General features: G+C 38.0%; 2 protein-coding genes across 5 annotated transcripts; both read right to left on the bottom strand.

Annotated features, from left to right (window-relative positions):
* Positions 1 to 1220: 1220 nt before the first annotated feature.
* On the bottom strand, positions 1221 to 7785 carry SNRPN (small nuclear ribonucleoprotein polypeptide N). The gene is made up of 7 exons (XM_027067876.2): positions 7646 to 7785; positions 5308 to 5459; positions 3154 to 3265; positions 2576 to 2728; positions 1996 to 2134; positions 1502 to 1627; positions 1221 to 1396 (listed from the first exon to the last, which is right to left on the bottom strand). The coding sequence occupies exons 1-7, from the start codon at positions 7646 to 7648 to the stop codon at positions 1359 to 1361; spliced, it is 723 nt and encodes a 240-aa protein (XP_026923677.1). The 5' UTR covers positions 7649 to 7785; the 3' UTR covers positions 1221 to 1358.
* Positions 7659 to 26774, bottom strand: SNURF (SNRPN upstream open reading frame). 4 transcript variants are annotated; one of them, XR_001429005.3, is made up of 5 exons: positions 26615 to 26774; positions 19685 to 19780; positions 14067 to 14192; positions 12842 to 12878; positions 7703 to 7792 (listed from the first exon to the last, which is right to left on the bottom strand). XR_001429005.3 is itself a non-coding variant. In XM_053223660.1 (4 exons), the coding sequence occupies exons 1-3, from the start codon at positions 26626 to 26628 to the stop codon at positions 14087 to 14089; spliced, it is 216 nt and encodes a 71-aa protein (XP_053079635.1). In that variant the 5' UTR covers positions 26629 to 26774; the 3' UTR covers positions 7659 to 7792; positions 14039 to 14086. The 4 variants fall into 4 exon arrangements, 3 of the variants coding, with proteins under 3 accessions (XP_053079635.1, XP_014919578.1, XP_053079634.1); XM_053223660.1 differs by lacking the exon at positions 12842 to 12878 and having other exon boundaries at positions 7659 to 7792; positions 14039 to 14192; XM_015064092.3 differs by lacking the exons at positions 7703 to 7792; positions 12842 to 12878 and adding an exon at positions 13296 to 13367 and having other exon boundaries at positions 14039 to 14192.
* Positions 26775 to 27114: the final 340 nt, after the last annotated feature.

The raw sequence follows: 27114 nt of genomic DNA, 5'->3' as shown, positions 1-27114 counted from the left end.
ATGGTGACATGCACATAACCTCTGTTGGTAAAATCAAATGAGAAGGCACAACCAATCTACCAGTCTTTTATTTTTTAAATTTTTTTAATGTTTATTTATTTTTGAGAGACAGAGAGAGACAGAGCTCAAGAGGGGAAGGGCCAGAGAGAGAGGGAGACACAGAATTTGAAGCAGGCTCCAGGCTCTGAGCTGTCAGCACAGAGCCTGATGTGGGGCTTAAACTCAAGAACCGTGAGATCATGACCTAAGCCGAAGTCAAACGCTTAACTGACTGAGCCACCCAGGCACCCCCAATCTACCAGTCTTAAGTTATTAAGGAGTTAATATCAATCTTTAACTAGTATTTTATAAGCTAACTCCTACAATCAATAAGGACTGATAGATTTTCTAGTTGAAAAGTTAGCAGTAAAACCTAAAAACCTCCTTCCTCTTCCTTTTAAAAGTTACTTCACTGTTGCATAACCAACTCAATCTTTACCTACATATGTGAGCATCCCTTAATTATCTAACTGGAAGATACTGTCCACTCTTTTAAACACTTAACAGTATATCACTAAGTGATACAGTTGGATATAATTTGTGCTCAACAGTGTCAATGACATTTTAGGGTATAAGTCGCCTTTATTTTAAGTAACAACCTATCTCAAATATGAAATCTCCTCTAGTTTTAACAATGTGTAAGTAAATACTTACTGGTAGGTTGTGATGATTATTCCAGAATCACATCACCTATTCTGATCACGCAAAGCACAAAAACACTACAAAAGCTGATCAACTGAGGTAAACTTCCAAGAAAAGTAGTATCTCCAATCCAAATCCTTTGATTTAATGAACAAAGTCTGATATAGTACCAGTTTCCTTCCATAGGTGGCCTTACAAGGCCTTTCATTCCATCCCTTCTTCCCTTCAGGTATGTATGGCACATTAAAGTGGAGGAGGCCATGTGTAAGTCTTAGCCCAGTCACTTAAACCCCGGTCAAGAGTTTTCTTGTGTCAAGGTTACTGACAGATATCAGTCAATGCACAAAGTGAAAGCTGGGAAGCTTAATCAGGTATCACAACCATTTTATCTTAAGAATTAAAGAGAAAATTATTTAAATGCATTGCTTAACAGAATTCACCTCATCCATAATAACTTTAAGACTAGAAAAATCCCAGTCTTCATTCTGAATTCAACAAAGTCAACAGGCAAAAAAAAATGTACAACATACAGCAGTACCTTGCAGTTTAATTGCTCTGTGCATTTTATTAGCTAATATTAATGCAGCAAAGAGGGAACAAAAGCTCACAAACACTCTACACAGTTTCACAAGAGACATTGCAGGGGAAAAAATGACTTAAGAAGGATCAATAGTATCCTAGGGTCTTGGTGGACGCATTCCGGGGGGAGGTGGACCTGGGAAAAAAAAAAAAAGCAAAGTTCCATGGGACCATTAGAAAAACATCATACAAATATTCAAGGGCCCGGCTGGCACCACTGTGCAGAAGTATAACCACTCACCTCTAATTCCTGGTGGTGGGGGTCTCATTCCTGGAGGGGGCATGCCTATTGGCGTCCCTCGAGCAGGGGGAAGCCCAATTGGTGGGCCCATGGGTGGTCTCATACCAGGTGGAGGAGCCATAATGCCTAGAAAAGAAAAATGGCAGAAATAAAGTCCTCATAAATAAACTCAGCAAATAACACAGAATAAAACACAAAACAGTATTTAAAGAAATGGGCCTAAATATTAAGCAGAGAGTTGAAGAATTTCTCCTGGACCATTACCACATAAGCCATCCTCAACACAAGAGTCCACAGATTTTCATTAAAAAGTATTGTTTAAAAGTAGGAAATATACTCCAAGCAACTAGTGAGGTACTTAAAGGGCTGGTTCTTTGTTCAGTATCTTCTTATGGTATTTTTAGTTATCACTTCCTCAAGATGATACAATGTTTTCACAAAACACCTATATATATCTGAGAACCAAATTCTCTTACTTCCTTAGGATTCCTTACCTGGAGGTGGTGTTGCTCGGCCCACAGGAGTGGGTGGGGTCCCCCGTCCTGGTGGGTACTGAGTTGGGGCTCCAGCAATGCTGGCAGTAGCAGCAACTGCAGCAGCTGCTACAGTGCCTCTTCCCTGTGGAGTCATTACCTGAGGAGGCATGGTCAGATATAGTAAAGGTAAGGCACATCCTCTCATTATTCACATACAAAATAAATGGTGAATACCACAGCTTATTAAATATGAAATAATAGCATTTTTTTTACTTCTTCCATTATTTTCATTAAAAAAATCTTGGCACTAACACATCCTCCTTTAAACCTAACATGCCCTATTTTAATCTAGTAAGTCCTTTTACATTTTCTCAACTCTGGTTTACCCAGCCATATTTCTCTTTACTTACCAATACTGGTAAGTAACTCTTACCAAGGTGGCTTTCTTTAATCTTTTCCCCTCCTAATGTATATCTGTCTTTCATCACTCTCTATAGCATATGCTGCTTACATAGTATAAGATGTGCACTCAGGCTTTTAAATCTACTCTGCCTCTGGGCACTTTCTCTCAATAATATAAAACCTCCTAGTTCCTCACCTGTTGGGATGGCCCCCCAACCCCTCGGACAGGGCCTGCTAATCCAGCAGGAGCCTGGGGAATTGGAACACCAGCTGGCACTCCTCTGCCAGCTGCCCTGCCAACCCCAGGACCCCCTGCAGCTCCAGCAAGAGGTACCCGAGCAATGCCAGTCTGAAACAAGAAAAATTAGTTTGAAATCAAATGATTTACCAAAGTTATCAATAATCTTATTCCTAAAAGATCACTGCTTTCCACCATTTTTCCTACCACCCAGCTTATATTAGTTCTATATTCACAGCAATAGACAAGTGTACCATGGAGGCATTCAGCAGATTAAATGTACATCTGTCAAACTGTGAATACAAATAAGACACTTCTAACCTTATCTAGGTAGTACCCAACCCACAGAATAACTCTATAGAAAGTCCTTAATCTTGAAATACAGACAAGTAAGAACTGACATTAAGTGCTCGGCACATTTTATTTAACAAATGTATACTATTTATTGTGCCTCATTGTACCTTGATTTAGCATCATCTCAAATAATGTTATGTCCTTCCACACTAATGTTCTGTCCTGCCCTATGTACTCCTTACATCTTTCGGGGGTGGTCCTTCCACTGTCATGGAGACCAAGTTCTCCCCACGTAGCAACACCAGACCCAAAACCCGCTTCTCTTCACGTTCTGGCTGCTTTGCATTCTTTGGCCTATAGAGCAGAAACAAATTTTAGTAAGGTAAGTTAGGGATCACTCACTAAAATATTTACATTTCACCTTAATAACACATACACATGACAATAATTTATGGCAATATATTCATGCTATTACTAAGTTATGACAAAACAAAGGCAAAAACAAAACACTAGACTCACTGACATATAAGGGTAAATGTTAAAGCCCTTTTCCTATTAAAATTTTCCAGAATGTTCCCTCAATGTTATACTACAGCAAAACTAATTTCTTCTTCATGAAACTCAGATGAAAATGATATGGCTAAAACTTTCAAAAATGTGTTTTCATGTTAAAATGGGAAGTATGTTTTTTAAATCATTTTCAACTAAGTAAATCTGGGTGACAGACAACTAAAATGGGAACAGGAACAATGAAGTCATACCAAATGATAAAGAAAAAACAGGCTTTGAATTAGAGACACTGTTGTATTCCTGGCCTTTATATCACTTATATAACCATGGGAAATCTTAAAAATTAAAAAAAAAAAACAACTCTGTACAAAGTCACAATGGTCAGAAGCAAAAATCTACATACTTAAAAGCCACTGACACAATATCATTCAAAAACTGTGAGTACTATCACAGAGAAAAATGCACAATTTAAAGCATATCCATGTGAAATTATCCCCATAACTTAGTGAAAGATGTTAAACAGAGAAATTAATATGGCTAAAGTTCTCATCAAATGCCTTCAGTATTTATCAGTGTCATAAGGGTTTATTTTATTTTCAGTAAAAAGTTAGATTATTTAAACAAACAAAAAAAATAACACTGAAACATTCACCATCTTAGAATTTCTGATATAACCCTACTTGTTGCACAGGAAGGAGACTGAGAATACATGAAAAGGGAAAGATAAAGCATATGTTATGAATTCTATTCAAATTTGTCTGAGAGGAACAGACTACAGCAGGCAGGTGAAGGTGAGCATCACCTACCTTTTTCTTCATTTTTAATAAAACCTAAGTGAAATGGGCAAATTAAAATTCTGAATAGTATATCATAGACTGTGGCAATAAATTAAATGGAGCCAAGAGTCAAGAGTGATACCTTGTAAGTTCTGCCCCATGATAAAAAACAAAGCCATCTTGAGTGTCCAGAGATATTACAAATACCAACTCAAATACTCTGAATGAAAAGTCAACTGAATGGAAGTAGGATGCCACTAAGATCCACCAATTCTTGTGATCTTATTGCAGAGGGTCAACAGTGCTCTGTGAAAGGAAGCTCCCTAGTCACAGGTACAAAGAGGGAAGCCTAATGTGGTAAGGTACAAGCACACAGGATATTCCTGAAGAAATTAAATGGGCAAATCAAAAATATAATAGAAGAGGGTTAAGAATTGACACCAGGTCAACACTGAACATGACGATTTTGACAAAACAAGGTGCATGCAAAGAGGCTGGCTGAACAAATGTTAAATCTGGCCTAGAGTATTCTAATTATATCCTAACTCCTCAACCAAGAAGAGTAAATTGTTATTCATAAGATCCCTTCAGTCCAAAGGAATACTACAGAACTTAACCTATTAATAAGATTAACTTTTTAAATAAATATAACTTGATACTCTGCTCATACAGTACAGTTCTATTCCAAGTTCAGTTCATAACTGTGTTTGCAAACTTAAAACAGTAGTGTAAATACAATGACTTCAAGACTGGGAGACTGTAGGGGCACCTGGGTGCTCAGTCAGTTAAGCATCCAACTTTGGCTCACGTCATGATTTCGTGGTTCATGAGTTAAAGCCCTGCGTCGGGCTCTGTGTTGACAGCTCAGAGCCTAGACCCTGCTTCAGATTTTGTGTCTCTCTCTCTCTGCCCCTTCCCTGCTCATCCTCTGTCTCTCTTTCTCTCTCAAAAATAAACATTAAAAAAAAAAAAGACTGGGAGACTCTGATCTTCTAGGCCAAGAGGTTAGAAAACAGACTAACCCTACCTCCTTCAGTTACCCTCTATAATCCCTTACTCCGATTATCCTCTCCCTCAATATCCCATTATCCAAACCCAAAGTGGTCTTACTTGATCTTTCTGAATTCATCACAATCACAGAGGATCAAGTTCATATGCTTGTCAAAAGCCTTAAAGGTGCCAATGAAGATTCGGCCATCTTGCAGGATACATCGCATTCTATAGTCAATGTGTTGCAGCATCTTGCTGCTCTTTCCCACAGTCTGAAATGAGTAAGAAAAGCTGTCTGCAATTACTTTATAACCCTCCCCACCATTTCTTCCCCACTCCTATATTAATCCAAACTTTGTTTCCTTAACACATCTTCCCTCCCATGTTGTCTCCAAAAATACCTTCACAGTCAAGATACTGGACCAAATTTAGACCCAGGTCAACTCTACTCTGTGGAACCCTCTACTTCTCAGAATGACTATGCAGTTTCCCATCATCCTATTTCTTCCCCATCAGATTCACAAATCTAGTTTCCTTTTAGTATTCTGATTCCTCTCCTTTCCCAATTCTAATCCCAAATTCCACCCTCCTTCAGAACACTTGACCCTGTGGACTATTTCTTTTCCCCTAGACATCTATCGAAACAGTGGGAAATTGCTACCTCCATCAAAAAAACTTTCCAACTCCCATCAACCCAATGCAAATACAAACCACTATTTAGTTCCCCAAAGGCCTCTGTCCTAGTTATGTCAAACCCTGTATCTCCTCCTACTCAGAACTTGGATCAATGTTTCTCAAACTTGTTTTGGTTTCATTTACCCTACTAAGGCACTTTTTAAAAATATTTTTATCATGGGGCAGCTGGGTGACTCAGTCAGTTAAGTATCTGACTTCAGCTCGTGTCATGATCTCATGGTTTGTGAGTTCAAGCCTAGCATTGTCAGTGAGGAGCCTGCTTGGTATTCTCGCCCTCTCCCTCTCTCTTCCCATCCCCCACTTGCTCTCACTCTCTCTCTCAAAATAAATAAAAACTTTAAAGAAAAAATTCTCTCTCTCTCTCTCTCTCTCTCTCTCTGAGCACCTGGGTGGCTCAGTTGGTTAAGTGTCCGACTCCAGATTTCTGCTCAGCTTATGATCTCACGGTATGTGAGTTCGACACCTAGACCCACATTGGGCTCTGCACTGATTAAGCAGAGCTTGCTTGGGATTCTCTCTTTCTCTCGCTCTGTCCCTCCCCCTCTTCTCTCAATAAATAAACAATAAATAAAAAATAGGCCACTAATTCTTACACCTTAAAAAAAAAGATTCTCTCTGCCTCTCCCTCACTTGTGGGCACACATGCCCTCTTTCTCTCTCTGAAATTTTACAAATTTTATCCTAAATCACCCACTCCACTGAAATTTTAAAATGTTGATAATATTGTATCTGTATTTATATCCTGTGGTCCTTTGGAACACCACAAGCCATTATAAAATCAAATATTCTTTCCACTTCTCAAAATCAACTCTTGCTGCCTTGGGATATCCTTCCTGTTGAGAATACATGTTCTCAACTATCTAAACTTTAACAGAATACATGCTCTCAATTATCTAAACTTTAATAGAACCACAAACCTGATTAGGATGCTGTATCTCTTGACAGACTAATTGTGTGTGTATTTACCTAAGCCCAATGTCCTAAATCCCTCCATTTTCTTTTTTTTATTTAAAAAAAATGTTTATTTATTATTCAGAGATGGAGAGACACAGAGCATGAGCAGGGGAGGGGTAGAGAGAGGGGAGACACAGAATCCAAATCAGACTCCAGGTTCTGAGCTGTCAGAACAAAGCCCGACATGGGGCTCGAACTCACAAACTGTGAGATCATGAACTGAGCCGCAGTCAGTCGCTTAATCAACTGAGCTACCCAGGTGCCCCCCTCCGTTTCATGTCTACTGTAACCTAAGTAAGGGTCCTCCATCTTCAGGATGGTCCGTTATTATTGTAAATCATGTAAATCATGACCAAAGCTCTCTTCTGTATTTTCTCACATATAAGATCCCTCTTAAGATGTTTTCCAAACTAGGGTGCCTGGGTGGCTTAGGGCCAACTTCAGCTCAGGTGATGATCTCAGTTTGTGGGTTCAAGTCCTGTGTAGGGCTCTGCACTGACGGTACAGAGCCTGTTTGGGCTTCTCTCTCCCTCTCTGCATGGCCCTCTTGCTCTCTCTCTCTCTCAAAACAAATATATAAACTAAAAAAAAAAAAAAAAAAAGATATTTTCCAAATCATTTTATCACTGCAATAGGAAAAGGGATATAGCTCTTCTTCAGTTGATATTCCACACAATGAGATGCCATCTCTAAAGATTGATTTCTTGTCTCTAACATCAAGAACACAAAGACACCCCACACTCTGGTAAACTATTATGTTAGGCCCTTCCAGTAGCTTTTCACCCTTCTGCCTTAATATACATCTTACCATGGTTGCTGTTCCACCAAATCCAATGTCCGAAGAAAGGTTTCAGGATTCTTAATACCTAAGGGAAGGCTACAGATAAAGGTATGACGCAGGTTCTCCTACAAACAATGCAAGCTTGGGGCAGAAGCTTCAAACAGTAGATGGAGCCTGCAGAGGAAAGCATGATCCAGCTGCACTGCAATCTACCATGTTTAAAAACAGGCAGACAATTTTGCATGAAAATCACCATAACAGACATATTTAAAAACACCTCCCATGTTCCATACCCACCACATGAACACCAAATTTCACTATTCCTTCACCTTAACTTCCACATTTTACACACTTAAAATTGACAGTTGTTTATTAAATTTTTATATTATGCAGACATTTTTAAATGTCTAAAAAATCACTTTCATTTTCCATTCCAAAAAATGTAGTGTTTTCTTTTTTCATCCTTACCTTAGGTGGTGCTTCATTCTCTGATCCTAAGTTAACCCATCATCTCAACTTCAACATTTTGATATATCCCTAAGCTTCATAGCCATCTGAATTATTCTCCTGAATTAGTTAAAATTTTGTTCTTAGCTAAGCCACCTAAAGGTTTTCAGCCTCAAAATCCCCCTCCTTGACCCTGCCAAAACCTCTTCAAAGTAATTCTAAATAATTTTTTTACCAAAAACCAACTGCATTATCATGTACCTGCTTATGACGTCCTATGTTAAAGTGGAGCATAAAACAACTGATTACTTGCTTATACGGATATATAGGTAATTTTCTTAGCAATCAAAAGAACATGATTATAACAGTGTTATCATTTTTCCCAACATACTAAGGAAACTCCTCTTACTGAGTATGGCAACCAAATCAAAACCAGAAAAAAAATCTCAAACTACTAATTATACTTATTTAGAAAGCAAACACACAAATTATATTACTCTTGAATGGGAATTTGGCTTTATGCAAAAAATCAGCCTAGTATCATAAACAAAATCTGACATAATTTTATTTTTAATAATACAAACATTTTCAGTAAACTTGTTGTCCTCTGTCTTCAATGGAGACATTTTGCAAACAGCTAAGTATACTGATTCAGTAAATTATGAATCCTGTATTTTAGGATGTGAAAATAAAACCATCAAAATAGTGGTTGTGAAACACAACATCAAAACAATAAGGTAAAAGAAATGTTTTGAGGACAGTTTTCCATGTGGAACTATATGACACTCAATCAAAAGAGAACAGAATGGTATGAAAGAAAGAGTTCAGTAAGAATAGGTAAGATGTAGAAAAGAGGTTTCCCTATATTTACAAAAATTTGATGGCAGTTAAGTACATTATGAGAATTTTGGAGTATCAGATTTTCTAAAAAATAAATTCCTGGTATTAGAATATCTCCTAACCTTTGTTCTCCAAATGCAAACTATCATGCATTTTTTGTGCATTTTTTTTCTTAAAGACTTTCTGCCTATACTGTCCTTAACACTGTCCATACTTCTCCAACATTTACCATAACTGACTATAATATCTATAAACTTGTCTCTTTTCCCCATCTATCCAATGTAGGTCTTCAAAGATACAATGACATCAAGGATACCCCCTTTTACAGCATCCAACATTGTATATGACTTAATGTTTTGCATAAAACTGACATGTAATGATCTCAAAAGATCTGTTCAAATCAGCAGACTGGCATGCCCTCCTCTCCCCAAATCAATGTAGTTTGTAACCCAAACTCACAGGAGTAGTTTAAGGTCTATAATATAGATGTTCTGAATTCTGACAGGATTATCTATAAAGCAGTCTAAATTCAAGAATACTTACATATTTTTTACCTCTAGTCATTAGCTACTTTCATTTTTTATATCTACTAAGATTTAAAATCTTCAGCAATCCATAGTAACAGAAAGTAAATCATCTACAGAAACAGAAAAAAAAAATAGAAACAAAAAAATTCACAGCAACAGAAAGTAAATAAGTGTTAACCTGAAGTTGGGGGTAGAAACAGGGAATGTATATAAATGAGCATAAGGGACCTTACTCTGAAAATGGAAAGTTCTCACAGTTCCTGGCAATGGCTGAAGTCAGTAAATTTACAAAAATTTCGGTGATTTTTTATGGTATATACATTATACATTAGTAAAGCTGGTTAAAATGCAAAATGTCAGGATCTTTCAATAACGTGGAAAGTTTGTAACACTGCTTTTTATATCACCGTTAGTGCAAACAAAACAAAACAAAAAAGCTAACCACTCAATAAGACACTATTACTGGAGCATACCCTTTTTACCATCAACAATGGAGATATGCTACCAAATACTTAGCCACAAGACAGTGATTATTAGAAAATTAAAAGATGGTAGGGCTAGATTTCAAGATTTCATTTAAGGGAAAAAAATGTAATCACAGAAAGGTATCTTACAAGGATTAATGCAATGGAAACCAGCATCAAGTGTGCATTTAAGGTGACACCTCTCCAGTAAAAATTTAAAATTCAAAACAAAACTTTTTACCTTCAGATGCCAAAAAGATTTGAGAATACGGATTTTCCCATCAGTCTCAGTTTGAAATGTTCTGTCCCACCTGACATTTCAGTGAACACACAACTATCAGACCTAATTCATAGTTTAGCTGTAAGAAACCAATAAATTTGAACAATTGTATAGCAGAAGAATAAAAAGGGAAAGCCAGTCAGTCCTGCTTCTGTCCTTCATCTACCCTGAGTTTCTAAACCCCTTCCACAACTACTAAACGTTGTTAACTAGTTATCAAGTATAAAAATGCACCTCGACATATGAGTTACAGACTAAGGAATTGGAGGGGTACATGGGTGGTCCACTCGGTCAGGCATCTTACTTTGGCTCAGGTCATGTCTTACAGTTTGTGAGTTTGAGCCCTGAATCGGGTTCTCTGCTGTCAGCACAGAGCCTGCTTTAGATCCTCTGTCTCCTCCTCTCTCTGCCCCTCCCCAGCTCATCTGTACGTGCTCACTCTCAAAAATAAACACTAAAACAAAAAATAGATTTCCCAAAAAATCTTAAAAAAAAAAAAAAAAGAACTGGAGACCTAGAGAACTGGGGATATGGGACATGTAATATGATACAAAATATTTTGTATAAAATAAGGGATATACATACATATTACAACTCAGAAAAGGGGTTGACTAGAGTGGTTAAGAAAGACTTCCCCTAATGAATAGGACCTGAAATTAGAAAGTTATCTCTTATCCCTAAATTTAGTACACTATAATCATGAACCCTTGTAACAGGAAAATGATATATTACTTTGGAGATTGATCAAATATATCTTCACAACAAATGACAGCAAAATGCCTCATGAAAAGGAAAAGAGTAGCAAAATCATAATGCACTGAAGAATTGGCAGTTATGATAAATCTCCTTACATCAAAAGGCACATAAGCAAATAAATGGCCCAAGTCCCTGACTCAAACATTGTAAGATTTTCCACAGAAGTTCTTAAACTTTTGGGAACTTTTCTAATGACAAAACTTAAAAAAAAAAAAAAGTGAAAAGATAAGATGGTTGGGGCACCTGGGTGGCTCAGTCTGCTAAGTGTCAGACTTCAGCTCAGGTCATGATCTCACAGTTCGTGGGTTTGAGCCCCACATCGGGCTCTGTGCTGACAGCTCAGAGCATGGAGCCTGCTTTGGATTCTGTGTCTCCCTCTCTCTCTGTTCCTCCCCCACCTGTGCTCAGTCTCTCAAAAATAAATAAACATTAAAAAAGAAGGATGGTCAATCGTAGCCAAGTCACATAAAGCAAATCAGAAATCATATGATAATGGTAATGCATTAGTGCTCATTCAAATCTGGTAATATAGCACACCCTTCACAGAAAAATATACAAAAAAGCTTAACAAGTAAAAGGAGGTAACACAAACAAATGGACAATATTCATCCAGAAAGCAAGGCCAGTTTAAATCCCACACACAACACACACGCACACACACGTGCACACACAATTTTCCTTTTTTGGAACTGTTTATCAAAGAAAAAAAAGGCACCACCGATGGTACTGAGAAACTAGCACTAGTAGTAATTGTTCTAAATGGCAATCAACAATGCTTATGATGCTGTCAGCAATGGAACAAAACATTTAAGAGTCATACTAATACTTATAGCCTGCAGTCCTTATCCTAGACTCTTATCCTAATAAATTTAACATACCAAATATATCTTTAAAATATAGAACTAATGTTTATAACAGCATAGTAAAAGTAGGAAAAAAAAACAAGTACAAGGGAAAAGTAAATAATGAATGAACTGTCATTTATTCATAACAAATCATAATTATGAGCAATAATAAAATGAGGAAACATTAATGATATACATTTAAGTGGAATAAATACAAAATAAGTTTGTTAAAAGCATGATTCCAACTAAAAAAAGGAAATGGGCAAAATGAAAGAAAATTCAACCTTATGGTAGGTTTAAAAACCTTTGGTTCACTTTCACATTTTTCTTGGCTATCACTTGGATGCTTTAGATTTTTATAGGAAAAAAGGAAGCATATCAATTGTTAAAATATCTTTAAAAACCTACCCATCTACATTTATTCCTTGGACTAATTGTTAGATTTGACCCTCATCCCAGAAATTCATCTGATTCTCTACCTTGTAATGTTTACTTCATTTATATACACTCTTTCCTATAACCCCTTTTCCTTTACAACATTCTATAGTATCACCACTCATCCATTGTCCCAACCTGGTATTTTCATCTTTGAATGTGGTTATCTAAGATGCCAGTCAACTTTAAGGAAGAGGATTAATTTTAGGCTTTGCCTACCATTTAATCTGTTACAACTATTCTAGTCTGTTGCTGTAATTCCAAATACAGCCACCGACCATACATAAATACGATTACTTGGTTGTGTGCCAATAATTTTTTTTTTTATAAAAACAGACAGTGAGTGGGTCAGATACTTTAACAATCCCTGCTGTGGAATAATCCTAGTAAATGAGTGCTGTTTAACTAGCACTTGGGACTAGAATAAAACATAACATCAGAAAATTGTACTTGAAGATAGATTATAATGTAGGATTTAAATAATAGGGGTACCTGGCTGGCTCAGTCAATAGAGCATGTGACTCTTGATCTTGAGGTAAGTTCAAGCCTCATGTAAGTAAGGTAGGTAAGTAAGTAAGTTAGTAAGTAAGTAAATAAATAAATAAATAAAATTATAGTTAGGAACTTACAAGAGTATATGAAATGCACTGAGAAGCCAAAACATTCCTGGTTAAAAAAAAAATCAATTGTTCAGAGTCATTTAAAGATAGCCCTACTCTGAGAACAGCTGGGGACAATGATCAGATTCCACTGCCTGAATCAATTCCAGGTTATTATTACTGGAGAATGCTGAGTAAAGGATTCAGCAGGGGAGAATTTTTCTCAGAAAACTTACATTTTTTCTCTTTTGCTTTAAAAGTCAAAATAGTAGCTATAAACAAGTCTAATTAATTTGAGTTGTGGGGTAATACATAAAAATAGAAATAAAGAAAATCTAGAAGAAAATTCATCCAAAAGGTCCCTTTCTCTCCTAGTTTCTAAAAAGTGTATTAAATCCCTGGAGTCATTCAAATCTTAAAATTTTAAGGTCACATAAAACATAGAAAGACAGACTGTAAATAAATCTACATCACAGTGAAAAAATCATGGATAATATTTTATTACATTGTCAGCTGAATCAAATACACTGATACATTATCAGCTGATTCAACTACACTGTTGAAAACAAAAATGAAAAAAGAGAAAACAAAAAAAGGAATAGTTAGCAAATATGCATGGGAAATTATTTAGCTTATTTAAGAATGTGATGTATATTTATAATTCAGTAGGCACAAATGATATGTAGTTAAAACAACCAATGCAGGTAAAAGTGTAGCGTCATCAGGCACTCTTATTATTTTCAGGGCAAAAGAGACTAATACTTTGTAATACAGTTTAGAAAAATGTACCCTAAGGTTATATTCCTGATTCAATTTATTTTCACATTTGCGTATCTGAGGAAATAATTCCATCTGATAGGTTATGCTCAGCAGTCCACTGAAGCTTTATTGAAACTACCAGGAAAAAAGATGAAGTTTCTCACAAAAGGTAATTACAAAACACTGATTCACAAGTATTTAGCAGCCATTTATAATGAAGTATGTTCATGTAAGATTAATTTGAAAAATCAATAGAATTTAGATATGAGTAAAACTACTTAACAAGCATGTATAACTGGGAAAGTAAAATATCAAGGTAAGAATGTCAAGATCCTATTGCTTTTACATTTTTTAACTTTCTGCTTGTAATATGAAATTTTTAAGGAAAAAATTTTAATATATCCCAAATAACTAAAGTGACCTCCAAGCACATTATTTATTACTGACCATGACTGTATCAGCTCTAACCTGGTTTTTCACTTGGAAATCAGCTAACCTGGATGTTCCAATACTGCTTTAACCACCTCTTGGTGTCTCTGCTAAGAATGCCTGTCTCAATTCCGCCTGGAAATCCAACACAGGTACTTGCTGCTGCTGAGATCGCCTTGGGTAGAGCTGACACCTATGACAAGAGCACAATACACATAAATATAAAAGAGATTTGCCTTATATGGATAACAATACCAAAGAAAATGTGGCGACCTTACATTTAAAAAGATCCTCAATTAGGGTCAGAGCATGCCATTACCTTATGAAGAGACTATTAAGAAGAAACAGGAGTCTCTGTGTACACAGCAATGTGCAAGGAACAGGATACTTACCACTTTGGATAAGTAGGATACTACTGAAGGAATTAAAAAAAAGTTCTTTTGGTTTAAAAAGCCCTGTATTTGAGTGCCTGAGTAGCTTAGTCAGTTGACCGTTATACTCTTGGCTCAGGTAATGAATGATCGCCTTGTTCAGGAGTTTGAGCCTTGCATCAGGCTCTGTGCTGACAGCACAGAACCTACTTGGGATTCTTTGTCTCCCTTTCTCTCTGCTCCTTCCCCACTCACTCTGTCTCTCAAAATTAAATAAACAAACATTTTTTTAAAAAGTTGGAGACACCATCAGTACCATATCCATTACTCACTTTCCAATCCTATCTGGAAACAATCCTCTAACCCCTAGTAAGAGGAGTGAGGCATTTGCTAAGCCATTTTCAGGAGATGTTAAGACTGTCATCCATTCTCTTACTCCTGAGTAACCACGTGAAACAAGGAACTACCAGGGCCCAGGCTTTTTAGAGTCTCAAACTATAAACTGACTACCTATTAGTCAGAAGGGAATTCCATAGAAAAGCCCTTAACTTATCCCTATGGATCAGTAATCAGGCTGTGAATCTGATTCTAAGAATGATGAAGAAATGTACAAAGTGTTACTGGCTAACAAAACAAGCATAAAAAGTAATCACCAGCAAGTCTTCCCTTGTTAAGTATGGGTGTGTGATGTGTGTGTGTGTATGTATATATATACACGTGTGTGTATATGTACGTATGTATATATATAACTATTCCATAGCAGTTAGATTTGGAAACAGGTTTCACAAAAGGTATTCCACTATTTTCCATAGTTTTTAAATAACATTTAAAAAAATTTAATGTTTTCTATTTTCGAGACAGAGAGTGTGTGGGAGAGGGGCAGAGACAGAGGGAGACACAGAATGTGAAGCAGGTTCCAGGCTCTGAGCTGTCAGCAGAGAGCCTGATGCAGTGCTGGAACTCCTGAACTACAAGATCATGACCTAAGCCAACGTCGGACGCTTCAACTGACTGGACCACCCAGGTGCCCCAGTTTTTAAATAACAGTTTAAACATTCTGTTGTATAATAAAGAATTGTGTTAACCTTTGTCCATGGTTTCTGAGAAGTAACCTCTAAATACCTGAGTTTACCAAGTGATAGGAGTGTGTCTTCATTATTCGTGGTGGGCCCCTTGGATCACACCTGAATTAATGTTAAGATGATTCAGGATAAGGGCTGGCCAAGGCACAAAGACCAACCACATGATTAGAGTGTGGGGCTTTTGAGCTTGATCTCCTGGGAAGGGATGGCATAGAGATGGACTTCAATCATAATGGCCAATTATTCAATCATTTCAAGTACTAGAACTCTAATAAAAACTATAGAAGGCACACAAAGTTCTGGTGAGCTTCCTGGTTGATGACCTATACACTGATGTGCTGAGTGTCTATTACATCCTAAGGACATGGACATTACAGATCTTGCCCTAGAAGTCTCTCCATTTGGCTTATCCTGATTTGTATCCCATATTGTAAACTTAATAGTAAGTATAGTGCTTTCTTGAGTTCTGTGAATCATTCTAACAAATTACAGAACCTGAGAAAATAATGGAAACTTTGAATTATATCTACCTGTTGAAAAGTTCAGGTGGCCTAGAAACTTTGAGGCTTGCAGCTGGTATCTCAATTGAGGGTCATCTTATGGAGAACTGTACCTTTAATGTGTCAAGTCTACATTAACTCCAGAGAATCTGAATTACATTGCCCATGCTTTTAAATTGTCCCATTCTAATCAATGAATAATTAAATCTTTATTTGGGTGTTCTCATTTCCAATCCTTTCATTACCAAATGGCAACTAAGCCCCTGACCTAATAAGGTTTTAAAACATGTTTCAACCAAAAAAAATTTTTTTTTGATTCTTTAAATTCCTATTGGAGTGTCTCTTTTGGGTTTAACCTGAAACCCAACTGAAGATTAAGGTAAAACTGAGAAAATAAGATGCAGTACACATAACATTTACTTTGTGAAATGCAGAATGTAAATTTAGAAAAACATCTGAAGGGTGCTTGGGTGGCTCAGTCAGTTGAGCGTCCAACTTTGGCTCAGGTCATGATCTCATGGTTCATGAGTTCAAGCTCCATGTCAGGCTCTGTGCTGACAGCTCAGAGCCTGGAGTCTGCTTCGGATTCTGTGTCTCCTCTTGCTGTGCCCCTCCCTCATTCATGCTCTGTCTCTCTTTCTCTCAAGAATAAATAAAACATTAAAACATTAAAACATACATACATAAATAAATAAATAAATAAATAAATTAGAAAAACATCTGAAAGGGTACAGAAAATGGTCTCTCCAGAAGACTCTCCAGCCCCAATCTCCAAATTCTCTCAAATTTACAGTACATCAATAAACAGGAAAGACATTCACCAGCCCCCAAATCCAAAACTGATTACTTGATAGATCTATTAGAAGAAAGACTAACCATCAATTTCAGGAGTACAAATCGCTTAGCTTCTATTAATAGTTATGGTTGGTCTGTGGGATGGATGTTCTGTCTGCAAAGTTTTAGTTTTTATTCAATTTCATTTTGTATCTTGGATGCAACATGAATAGCAATCCTTCATTAGCCATTAGAACTGGTGTACACACAATTTCTCAGGAATACTGGCTTTTAGTTTGGCAAAAGGTGGGATATTTATGGATTATGATTAAAATAAACATACTATAACTATCAAATATCCCAATCCTGAGAGAATCCTGAGCATATGTACCAGGGCTTAGAGAATATCCATACTGCTTACCCATCCCCATAATCACACACTCTCAAAACAGAGAGAGGTTACTGGGGAAATTACACTATTTCCCTAACTCAAAATTCCCCTCCTTCATTTTAGCACCCTCTAGTATTTATATATAATATATACAGAAGAAGTCAGGAAATGAAGTTACTTCTTCTTTGAAAGTAACATGTTTCCAAAGAGGCAGACAAGAAAATGACACCTAAGGAATGCTTAAAGAAGATGAGGAAGAGATTACCTGTTATGCTGGTGCACACTGATCCTGTATAAGATAATGGCTCTAACAAAATATAACAAATATGATAGAACCATTAACACTAACAAAAGATCTCCCTCAAGAAACCCCCCCCCCAATACCTCCACCCCAATCTCTAAACAACCTCTAATACTTCTAGAGACTCGGGAAAATGTCACTTTTTGGGGTGTCTGGGTGGCTAAATTGGTTAAGCGTCCAACTCTTGGTTTCAGCTCAGGTCACGATGTCATGGTTTCGGGAGTTTGAGCCCCTCATCGGGCTCTGAACAGGCAGCATGGAGCCTGCTTGGGATTCTCTTTCTCTCTCTGCCCCTCCCCCACTTGCACTATCTCAATCTCTCTCAAATAAACTTTTAAAAGTTAAAAAAAAGAAAATGTCACTTTTAAAAGTTTTGCAGTTACAAAAGACATTACTTTATAAGAGAAAATTAACATGGCAAAAAGTCTATTATAAAGGAAAAATTATATAAAATATTCATTCATAAAATACTTCTTTTCAAAGTAATTCCCCAAATAAAAATGTAATAAAAGAATGAGGTCAGGTAGAATAAATAAAATAGGGAAAATGAGGAAATCATTAGCCTCACCAGTAATTTAAAATGTACAAGTGAAAATATATTGCAATATTCCTACAAGTAAAATGTGCAAATAACAAAAATAGGAGACAAAATGCTACTGCCATTTTATAACAGCTTTAAAAAAAAAAGCCTTATATTTGAGGGAGAAATAAAATGTAAATAATAATGAATATTAACTTTCAAATTGACTGTCCTTATCTTTGTTTATAATAGCTAAGAAATGCAAAACAGCCTAGGGGCACCTGGGTCGTTCAGTCCTTGAGTGCCCAGGTCATGATATCAAAGTCCATGGGTTGGAGCCCCACTTCAAGCTCTGTGTTGACAGCTCAGAGCCTGGAGCCTGCTTTGGATTCTGTCTCCCTCTCTCTCTGCCCCTCCCCCACGTGTGCTATGTCTCTCTCTCTCTCTCAAAAATATACAAACATTAAAATTTTTTTAAAAGAAATGCAAACAGCCTAAATATCAGTAAGCTAATTATGAATGTAATTATGTTATCATACCACCCCTCCTCTAAAATTTGTACAATAAGGTTGATTTATATGCAGTGACATACAAAGACCCCCCCCAAGATATATGATTGCAGAACAATAAATCTTACACATGTAGCCAAACAAATCACAAGTATGCCTTCCTCCCCTCCCTACCATGTGTGCATACACATGAATAAACAGAAAAAGATCTCAAAGTATAGACATCTACATACCTGTGGGTTATCTCCAGGGAGGGAATGGGAAACAACTGATGGTAAGTTGAAGTGAATACTTTTTACCTGAATGTTAGGTGTTTTAAAGAGACTATACTCATGTATTTTTATTACTTGTAATTGTGGAAAATAACAAAATTAAACAGCTTTGGGAAAGGGCCAAAAATGCCACCCACTGATACTGTCAAGATTAGAAACAAAATACAAGTTCCAATAAATACTCAGTATGTATCAGATCATTAAAAATGTTGATATATTTTATATTAAAATCCCCCTTCTGGAAATCTAAATTTTTAAGTGTATCTACATGTAGATATCCTAACTAAGGAGAAGGAAAAAATGTGTACATTTCAAAAATTTTTAATTTTTTTTTAATTGTTTATTTACTTTTGAGACAGAGACAGAGTGTGAGTGGTGGAAAGGCAGAAAGAGAGGGAGACAGAATCTGGAGCAGATTCCAGGCTCTGAACTGTCAGTGCAGAGCCCGATGTGAGGCTCAAACTCACAAACCATGGGATCATGACCTGGGCGGAAGTCAGACACTTAACAAACTTAGCCACCCAGGTGCCCCATGCATTTCAAATTTTTAATTGGATAAATGCACTAAGCAAAAATAAAAATCTGAATATTGCCAAGTATAAATATAAATTAGCATTCCATCAAATGCATAGAACATTTTGCAAACATAGAAAAAGTAGTTTAGTAACAACATAAATAAAACAGGCATAATTTAAATATCAAAGTTGAAAGATGTAGAATTTAATGAAGATATAATCCACATACACATATGGGATAAAAAGAAATGCACTTTACTAAATTTTTGAACAGAAATTAGTACCACATGTTTAAGAATAATTTAACCATTTTGCTATATTTTCTATATTACAGTCCTATGGTTCTTTCATTAATAAATTCATTTCAATACACCCTCATTGCATTATACTTTGTTCTGATTTCAAAAATAATTATGACCTAAACTGGTTCTCAACCCAGAATGTACTCACTCTTGGTTGCTCAGTGAGGCTGTCCTTCTACGTTTGACTTGTACTTCCACCTCTGGTACGTGCTGCTCCGTGGTCCGTCTCAGGTGTAAGCGGTCCCTGAAACAGAAAGCGGAATTTATTTGATAGACTTCAATAACTTTAAAATAACCACTTAGTTAAAGGCTTATTTAGAGCTGTATTTAATATGATGGAGATTTTAAAGTGCTTATAATCTAATTAAAACAAGGTACAGTAGTAGTGTGTCTGGGTGTCTCAGTTGGTTAACCATCTGACTTCCTCCCATGTCATGATCTCATGGTTCCTGAGTTTGAGCCCTACATCAAGCTCTCTGCTGTCAGAGTAGAGTCCCAAGCACTTGGGATCCCGTCTGCTCCTCTTTCTGCCCCTTCCGCCATTCTCTGTCTCTCAAAAAAAAAAAAAAAAAAAAAAAAAAAAGTACAGTAGTAATATACATCAATTGTGTCTCAATAAAAATGGGGAAAAATAAACAAGACAAAATTTTAATATTAGAATACCTTCCAACAGTCAGGATCTATCCTAAAGCCACTTTCCCCTTTAGAAGCCCTTTAATGTCAGAGAGCAGCACGGTGTGGTGGGGTGAAGATGATATCAGTTAAGCAAAAATAAAGTATTTCCATTTACTTTTACATGTACAGATTAAAACTTTACATTCACTGAAATACATTTATATACACTGACCTACTCACTACCCATACCTGCATTAACCCTGAGAAAACAGCAATGTTGATTTCAAAACTAGTCTGAAAATATCTTTTTAGGATAGATCCTATAGAATAGAATAAAGCATAAAGCTGAAAATATAGAATTTCTACTTAAGCAACTTCCTATGCAAATGCTGTTTTCCTAGGATTTGCACAATAAGAGATAAAAGGGATGGTTAAGCAAAAAAAAAGTAAAACTAATACCATAAGCTACCACCGTCCTATGATTTGCAGAACAGCTCACAAAATGGCTGCTCAATGGATCTAAGCATGAAATCTTGCACCTGGTATTCCATGTTAGAAACTACAGGAACCACTCCTAAAACTGCAATTTAAAAATGTTAAATCAGAAATGATAGAAGGAAAAACATTTTATAAAAGTTACGCAACATACTTATTTGAAAGCCAGAATTCAAAGGAAATAGCCCCAAAGCTAATTCTCGGAACTGTTTTGCTATTTTAAAATTCATGTTAGAACCAAAGTAATCCAATCAAATAGCTTTCTAGTAAGCCCAAGGTGCTTTATTGCTTCAAAAACTTTAATGTTCTAACCAAGCAAGAGAAATCATTTAAACATCACATCTGTACATCAGAGTTTTAAATGATAAGAGTATATAATTTGATAATAACAAAACTCCACTTCAAAATGGGTGAAAGATTAGAACAGAAGGCTTTCCAAAGACATACAAATTTACATTAGCATGAGAAAATATACTTAGTATCACTATAGTCATTAGGGGAATTCAAATCAAACTATAAACACACCACTTCACACCTCAGGAGTGAAGGAGGAGGTGGAGAAATTGCTAGTCGGACCATGAAATGGTGCAGCCTCTGGCACTTCCTAAAATTGTGAACAATATAGTTAACATTTGACACAGTAACTCCACTCCTAGAGGGAATGAAATAAAAAAAACATTAACTTGAGTGTGATTGTTCCTAGCAGCATTAATCAATCATAAGAGCCAAAAAGTGGAAACACCCAAAGCACAACCACCAAAAAATGGATAAACAAAATATGGTGTGATATGGTATATTCAATACGATGGAATGTCATTCAGTCCCAAAAAGGAATTAAGTATTTACTGATGAAACATGGCTTCACAAATATACTTAATACAATATTATATTAAAATTATATAATAAAAAGGTCTATGTTCATGGACAATTATGATTAACCTAATAGTATAATTAAGAATACATCATTACCAAAAAATCTTTAAAATGAAAATGTTCAGCTCCTTTACCCCTTCATACCAGTTGCTCAGTATGAAAGGATCTGAGTTCATTTAAGAACCAGCATACGAATTATTCAATTTTCTGAACCCATTTTTAAAGCTACATGTAAAATCATCTATGAGCAGATGTGTTTTGATAACATTAGAAGTTTGTTCTAAATATGCATACATGAGTTTGCATTTATAATCTTCCTACTGCATTTCCAACCTAGAAACCAGCTTTCAGAAAATAAGCATTTAAAGGAAAAAAGATGGGGTGCTTAGCTGGCTCAGTTGGTTGAGCATGCAGGTATGGGACTCTTGATTTTGGTGTTGTGAGTTCAAGTCCCACGTTAGCCATACAACTTACTTAAAAGTGATCAGATCACACAATGTTTTTCCCAGTAGCCTAAACATTGTCAAATATTTAATATGCCTTATATCCTACCAAAAAAAAGAAAAAAAAACTTAACTGAAATTCAACTACTAAGATCTCAAGAATGAAAAATAAAAGAAAATATGAGGTCATCTCAGTCTACAGATCTCATAAACAAAGTCAGTTCCTCTCAAACAAAACCCATGGTATCATTAAAAAGTAAATTCTAAGCCATCAGCATTCAGGAACTAGGAGGCAAAAGAAATCACTTCCTTACCCAACATTTGTTAGTGAAGGAGACAACCTTAACCATCAACAACTCTTACTCAAGCTTCCTGGCTCTGGGCCACAAAAGAGGCGGGGATAAAGGGGACCCGCAATAAAATCCAAATGTAAACTGAAGATCAAAAACTTCATTGTCCCTGTCAGGTTGAGACAATACTCATGCCCTGATTACTTCAAGGATTCTTCCTAAATATATCTGAGCACAAGAGTGCAGTGTCAAAAAGTAAGAAACTCAAAACAGATTGAAGATCTAAATGTCAGACCTGAAACCATAAAATTCCTTAGAGAAAACATAAGCAGTAATTTCTTGGACACTGGCTTCAGCAACATTTTTCTACATGGGTCTCCTCTGGCAAGGGAAACAAAACCAAGATTAAACTATAGGGCTTGCACCCAAATAAAAAGCTTTTTCACAGCAAAGGACATCAACAAAACAAACAGACAACCTACTGATTGCATTCTTGGGGAGAATGTAAACTGGTGCAATCACGGTGGGAAACAGTATATAAGTTCATCATAAAATAAAAAATAGAAATAGCCTATGATTCAGTAATTCCACTTGTGAGTATTTACCCAAAGAAAACAAAAGCACTAATTCAAAAAGACACAGACACAGGTACCCCTGCGTTGCCTGCAGCACTATTTTTAATAGCCAAGATATGAAAGCAATCATATAAGTATCTGTCCATAGACGAATGGATAAAGATGCAACATATATATTCACATACAATATTACTCAGCCATAAAAAGTAAAAATTTTCCATTTTTGACAAGATGAATGGAACTAGAGGGTGTTAATGCTAAGTGAAACAAGTCAGAGGAAGTCAAATACCATATCATTAACAGCACTATATGGTGAAAGATGATAACTACATTTGTGAACACAGCACAACACATAGAGTTGTTGAACCACTATGTTGTACATCTGGAACTAATAGAGCATTCTGTGTCAACTAAACTCCAATTAAAAAAATTAAGAGATTAATTTTGAGGCCTTGACATCTTAAAGGTAGAATTTTTCAAAAACAAATCTGAGCACATTTAGAGTAAAGGGGAGAAATAAAGATGTAGCATCACCACATATACAGAAAGTATTTCAGCAAAGAAGCACTGGACATATGCAGTAGGCAAACCAAGTTAATACAAAATAATCTCTAAATAAACCCAAACCAGACAGTACTTTGCCCTAGATAGCAATACAACAATCCCTGGACTGTTTCCTCACTTTAAACCACAGAAAGGGTTCACACTGACTGATCATTTTCAAAATGATTTTCAAAAAGCCCACATACTAAGCCAAATATTCAACAGGCTCAGCAGAGACCTTGAAACCTCAGAGGTCTTTCCAAAGGGATCCGCCATATTGAGATCCTAAGCCTGAGTGAAAAACTACAAAATGGCTGACCAGTATAATACACACTCATTTTGCAAATAGCCAAAATGATCAGAAGTTAAATCAAAATACAGTTATTTGATGCAGTATGTGTATACAAGTAGGAAAAATGAGCAACAAAATTCCAGACTTCTGCTATTTTTAAAACTACTCAGAAAGATTCCACAACAAGCTTTCCAAGGCTTCTGGGTTTACGTTTTCCTTAATTACATTCCAACTCAGCACAACCAGACATATTGTTTGCGATAGATGAGGGGAAAAAAAGAAAGAAAAAAAGAGAGAGAGAGAGAGAGAGAGGAAAGAAAGAAAGAAAGAAAGAAAGAAAGAAAGAAAGAAAGAAAGAAAGAAAGAGAAAGAAAGAAAGAGAAAGGCAAGCCCATCAAAATCCTGTGAAGAAAAACAATGTCCTCGAAAATACCTCCCACAAAAGGTGGAATACGGAATACTAGAATACTTTGTTAATTGTACTTTCTCACCAAGTGTTCATAGTAACTCCAACTTCAAAACTGATCGATCAAAAGTATCACTTTAAAAATAAAACGGGGGCAACAATTCCCTAATTCAATACTCACACCACCGTAGCATTCTACTCTTCTGATGCTCTCCTCTGTTCTTGAGCACACGAAATTTACAATTCTCAGCTCCTAAGAACCCTGGAGAAGCCCTGATGCCCGGTTTAAGGAAATTGTCCATAAAAGCGACATCACGAAAGTAATATCCAAAGATTAAGAAATAAAACACATTCTTAAAGGTGATGCAGGTGTAGAGTGACCAAATCTGGAAAATGGAAATCAAATGTTATAGGAAGGAGAGTTGTTTAAGGAGTTACTGAATCCCCTCTGAATATTAACAACAATTAGATTGTTCACAATACAACCTAGGGAATCTATGACAATGAAAAGGTGGGCCTTTCTAAAAAGTCAGAACACAGATTTAAAATCTCCTGCACCAGTAGCACTGTGGATCATAGGATGGCTTTGCCTTTCTTGCCCTCCAGGCCCCCATCTCTCCTTTCTACAGCACCATAGAAAGGCAGGGGCACAGCTTGGCTGCCAGTCCACGCAGGCATAGAATATACAAATCCTTTGCCTCATTGTCCTCTCGCCTTGGAAGTGACCTTATGGGGAAAAGCGGGGGGGTGCCTCAAGGTACAGGCTCAACAATTCTGTGTCCTCCTTCCCTCCACCCACTGCAGCACAACAAGGAAGGAGCAGCCATTACAGCGGACAGGTGAAGGGGGTGGCAGCCATCCCCACCAGGCGGAGGCTGCGCAAACCCCCTCCTCTGGTGCCCGCCCCACTGCAGGGCAGAGACGCTGTTTTCTGTTGCGCCTGCGCATCCCAAATCCTGCACCCTTCCCTACTGCAGCACTTTGGAGGGGGTGGCTATCCACTCTTGCCCGCCTACTCCCTTTAGCACCACGCTTTGAGGATGCCGCTGAAATTGCCGCGCGGCAGAGGCTACATAAACTACCCCTCCCCCCACTGCGGCACTGGGGAGGGGGTGGCTGCCCCCTACCCTGTTGCGCCTGCGCAGATTTGCACATCTGCAGCGGCAGCCATCTTTGGCGAGTCGCACAATGCTTGTGACGCGGCACTGGACCCCTAAGAGCCCCCAAGCGACTTTCGAAAACCTTACTCCGAATGCAGAAAATCAATGCAAACAAGAGACACCTCTGCAGTACTACAGCCCAGAACCTGCCTGACTCTCACAAAATTCATAAAGCAAGCTCTGCACGCCATATCCCTAATCTTACACCAAAACCACAAAAACGAGGGACTATGACAGACAAACATTTCTTCAGCCATCCCTTCAGGTGAGCGGTGGGCAGCGGCAAACACCTAAGACTGCCTCAGGTCAGAGAAAACTGAACGTTCTCCCTTTTCCTCAAACTGGGGGCTGTGGACCACTCACGACTACATCAGGCCTTCACCAAATTCCCCGTCCGCTGCCTCCACCCCAATGCCCCTTCTTACCAAGCTCACTCTACCACAACCGTGGCGGCCACTCGGCCAAAGCTCCCATACACCACCATCACCACCCCCACTACCATCCAATCGCCCCCCTCCCATCAACAATAGCATGGCTGCTCCACCGCCCCCACACATAATAAACCCTGGTGGGTCACCCTTTTCAATGTGCCACCCTCTTTGTATCACCCTCATGGCAGCCACCCCCGCTGTCCCTCCCCACCACAGTCCCTCCCTACCACCACCATGATGGTCACTTGCTGCCCCCGCCCACCATGGCCACCAAAATCACCTTGCTGGTCACCCTGCCATCCCCTCCATTATCACTAAAACAGTGGCCACCTCGCTCACCGCCAAACCAACAGCATGGCCACCATGGCGACCCCTTCGCTACCACCGACACCATGAACAGCCCACCTTAAGCTCCCTCCCACCACCACCATGGCGGCCACCATTACTAAAACCACCACTGTGGACACCTCACCCCAAATACCCCTCCTTACCACCACCATTGTAGCTACCCTGGTACCCCGCCCCCCCCATACCACTGTCACTTTTACCGTATGTCCTACCTTATCGTCCCCTCCTTGGTACTGTGGACTCCCCACTGATCCTATCCCATCATATCTTCCCCTGCCTTTCACACCACGGCCATCACAATGTACCCTCCCAAACCACAGTCATGGCCTCAGATCTCAAGGACAAAAGGCCACTCTAGAAAGGATCTGATGGGACACACTAGAGTGATATATACCAGCCAAGATACAACACGACATGGACAGAACACTTTCCGAGGAGGTACAACCAAGCCTCAAACCCTCAGTCAGTTCCCCAGAACAAAGAACTTTAGGACCCGGATTCCGAGTATATACAACAATACTCCAAGTTCGGCAAACTTGGAACATTGAACAAACCAAAATGAGTATTTCCTAGGCTGTCTCTAAGGGAAGACATCCACACAGCTGACCTGGCCCGCTCCATCGCGCTGCTAGCCGCTCCTCAGAACAGACCTTCAGGCATCTCCGGCGACCACTCCACTCTGTGTTCCCGTCACTGCGGCAGGGCTAATCACACCAGTTCCACCTGCGCATGCGCAGCTAGCCACCCCTCCGACTTTGGCTGCGCAACCGCAACTGTTTGCCGCAGTGCTGAGGTCCTGCCGCAGTGCAGGGGTGCCAGCGCCCCCGCCAAGCGGAATCACTGGGGCCTGATTTCTACTGCACTCCAAATAGCCAAGGCGCTAGCGCCTTTTACAGGAGAACACCACCACCCTGAGTTTAATGGCAAGGTCTCTCTTTTTTAAAACATGTAAAATGTTGAGGAAATAATTCTCGGTTCCCCAACAAATCTTTGTGGGCACCATGGGCCAAACAATCCTGATTTACAATCACCTTCAAGTCTTCCAATAGGACAGGTCAGAAATGCTAATTTGAAAAAGTTAAATCAATGCAAAACCACAGTCAATGC

This window comes from Acinonyx jubatus, chromosome B3 (assembly GCF_027475565.1).
Source record: "Acinonyx jubatus isolate Ajub_Pintada_27869175 chromosome B3, VMU_Ajub_asm_v1.0, whole genome shotgun sequence".
In the NCBI taxonomy this organism is placed as follows: domain Eukaryota; kingdom Metazoa; phylum Chordata; class Mammalia; order Carnivora; family Felidae; genus Acinonyx; species Acinonyx jubatus.
Note: the sequence above shows the minus strand (reverse complement) of the source record. Positions and strands in the feature narration are given on the sequence as shown.

Coding starts and splice junctions, on each gene's coding strand:
- SNURF (XM_053223660.1), bottom strand. Junction 14,193..19,684: donor GCCTCACTGAGCAACCAAGA/GTGAGTACATTC, acceptor CTCTTGTCATAG/GTGTCAGCTCTACCCAAGGC.
- SNRPN (XM_027067876.2), bottom strand. Junction 2,729..3,153: donor AAGGACCACCCCCGAAAGAT/GTAAGGAGTACA, acceptor TTCTTGTTTCAG/ACTGGCATTGCTCGGGTACC. Junction 1,628..1,995: donor CCGAGCAACACCACCTCCAG/GTAAGGAATCCT, acceptor TTTCTTTTCTAG/GCATTATGGCTCCTCCACCT.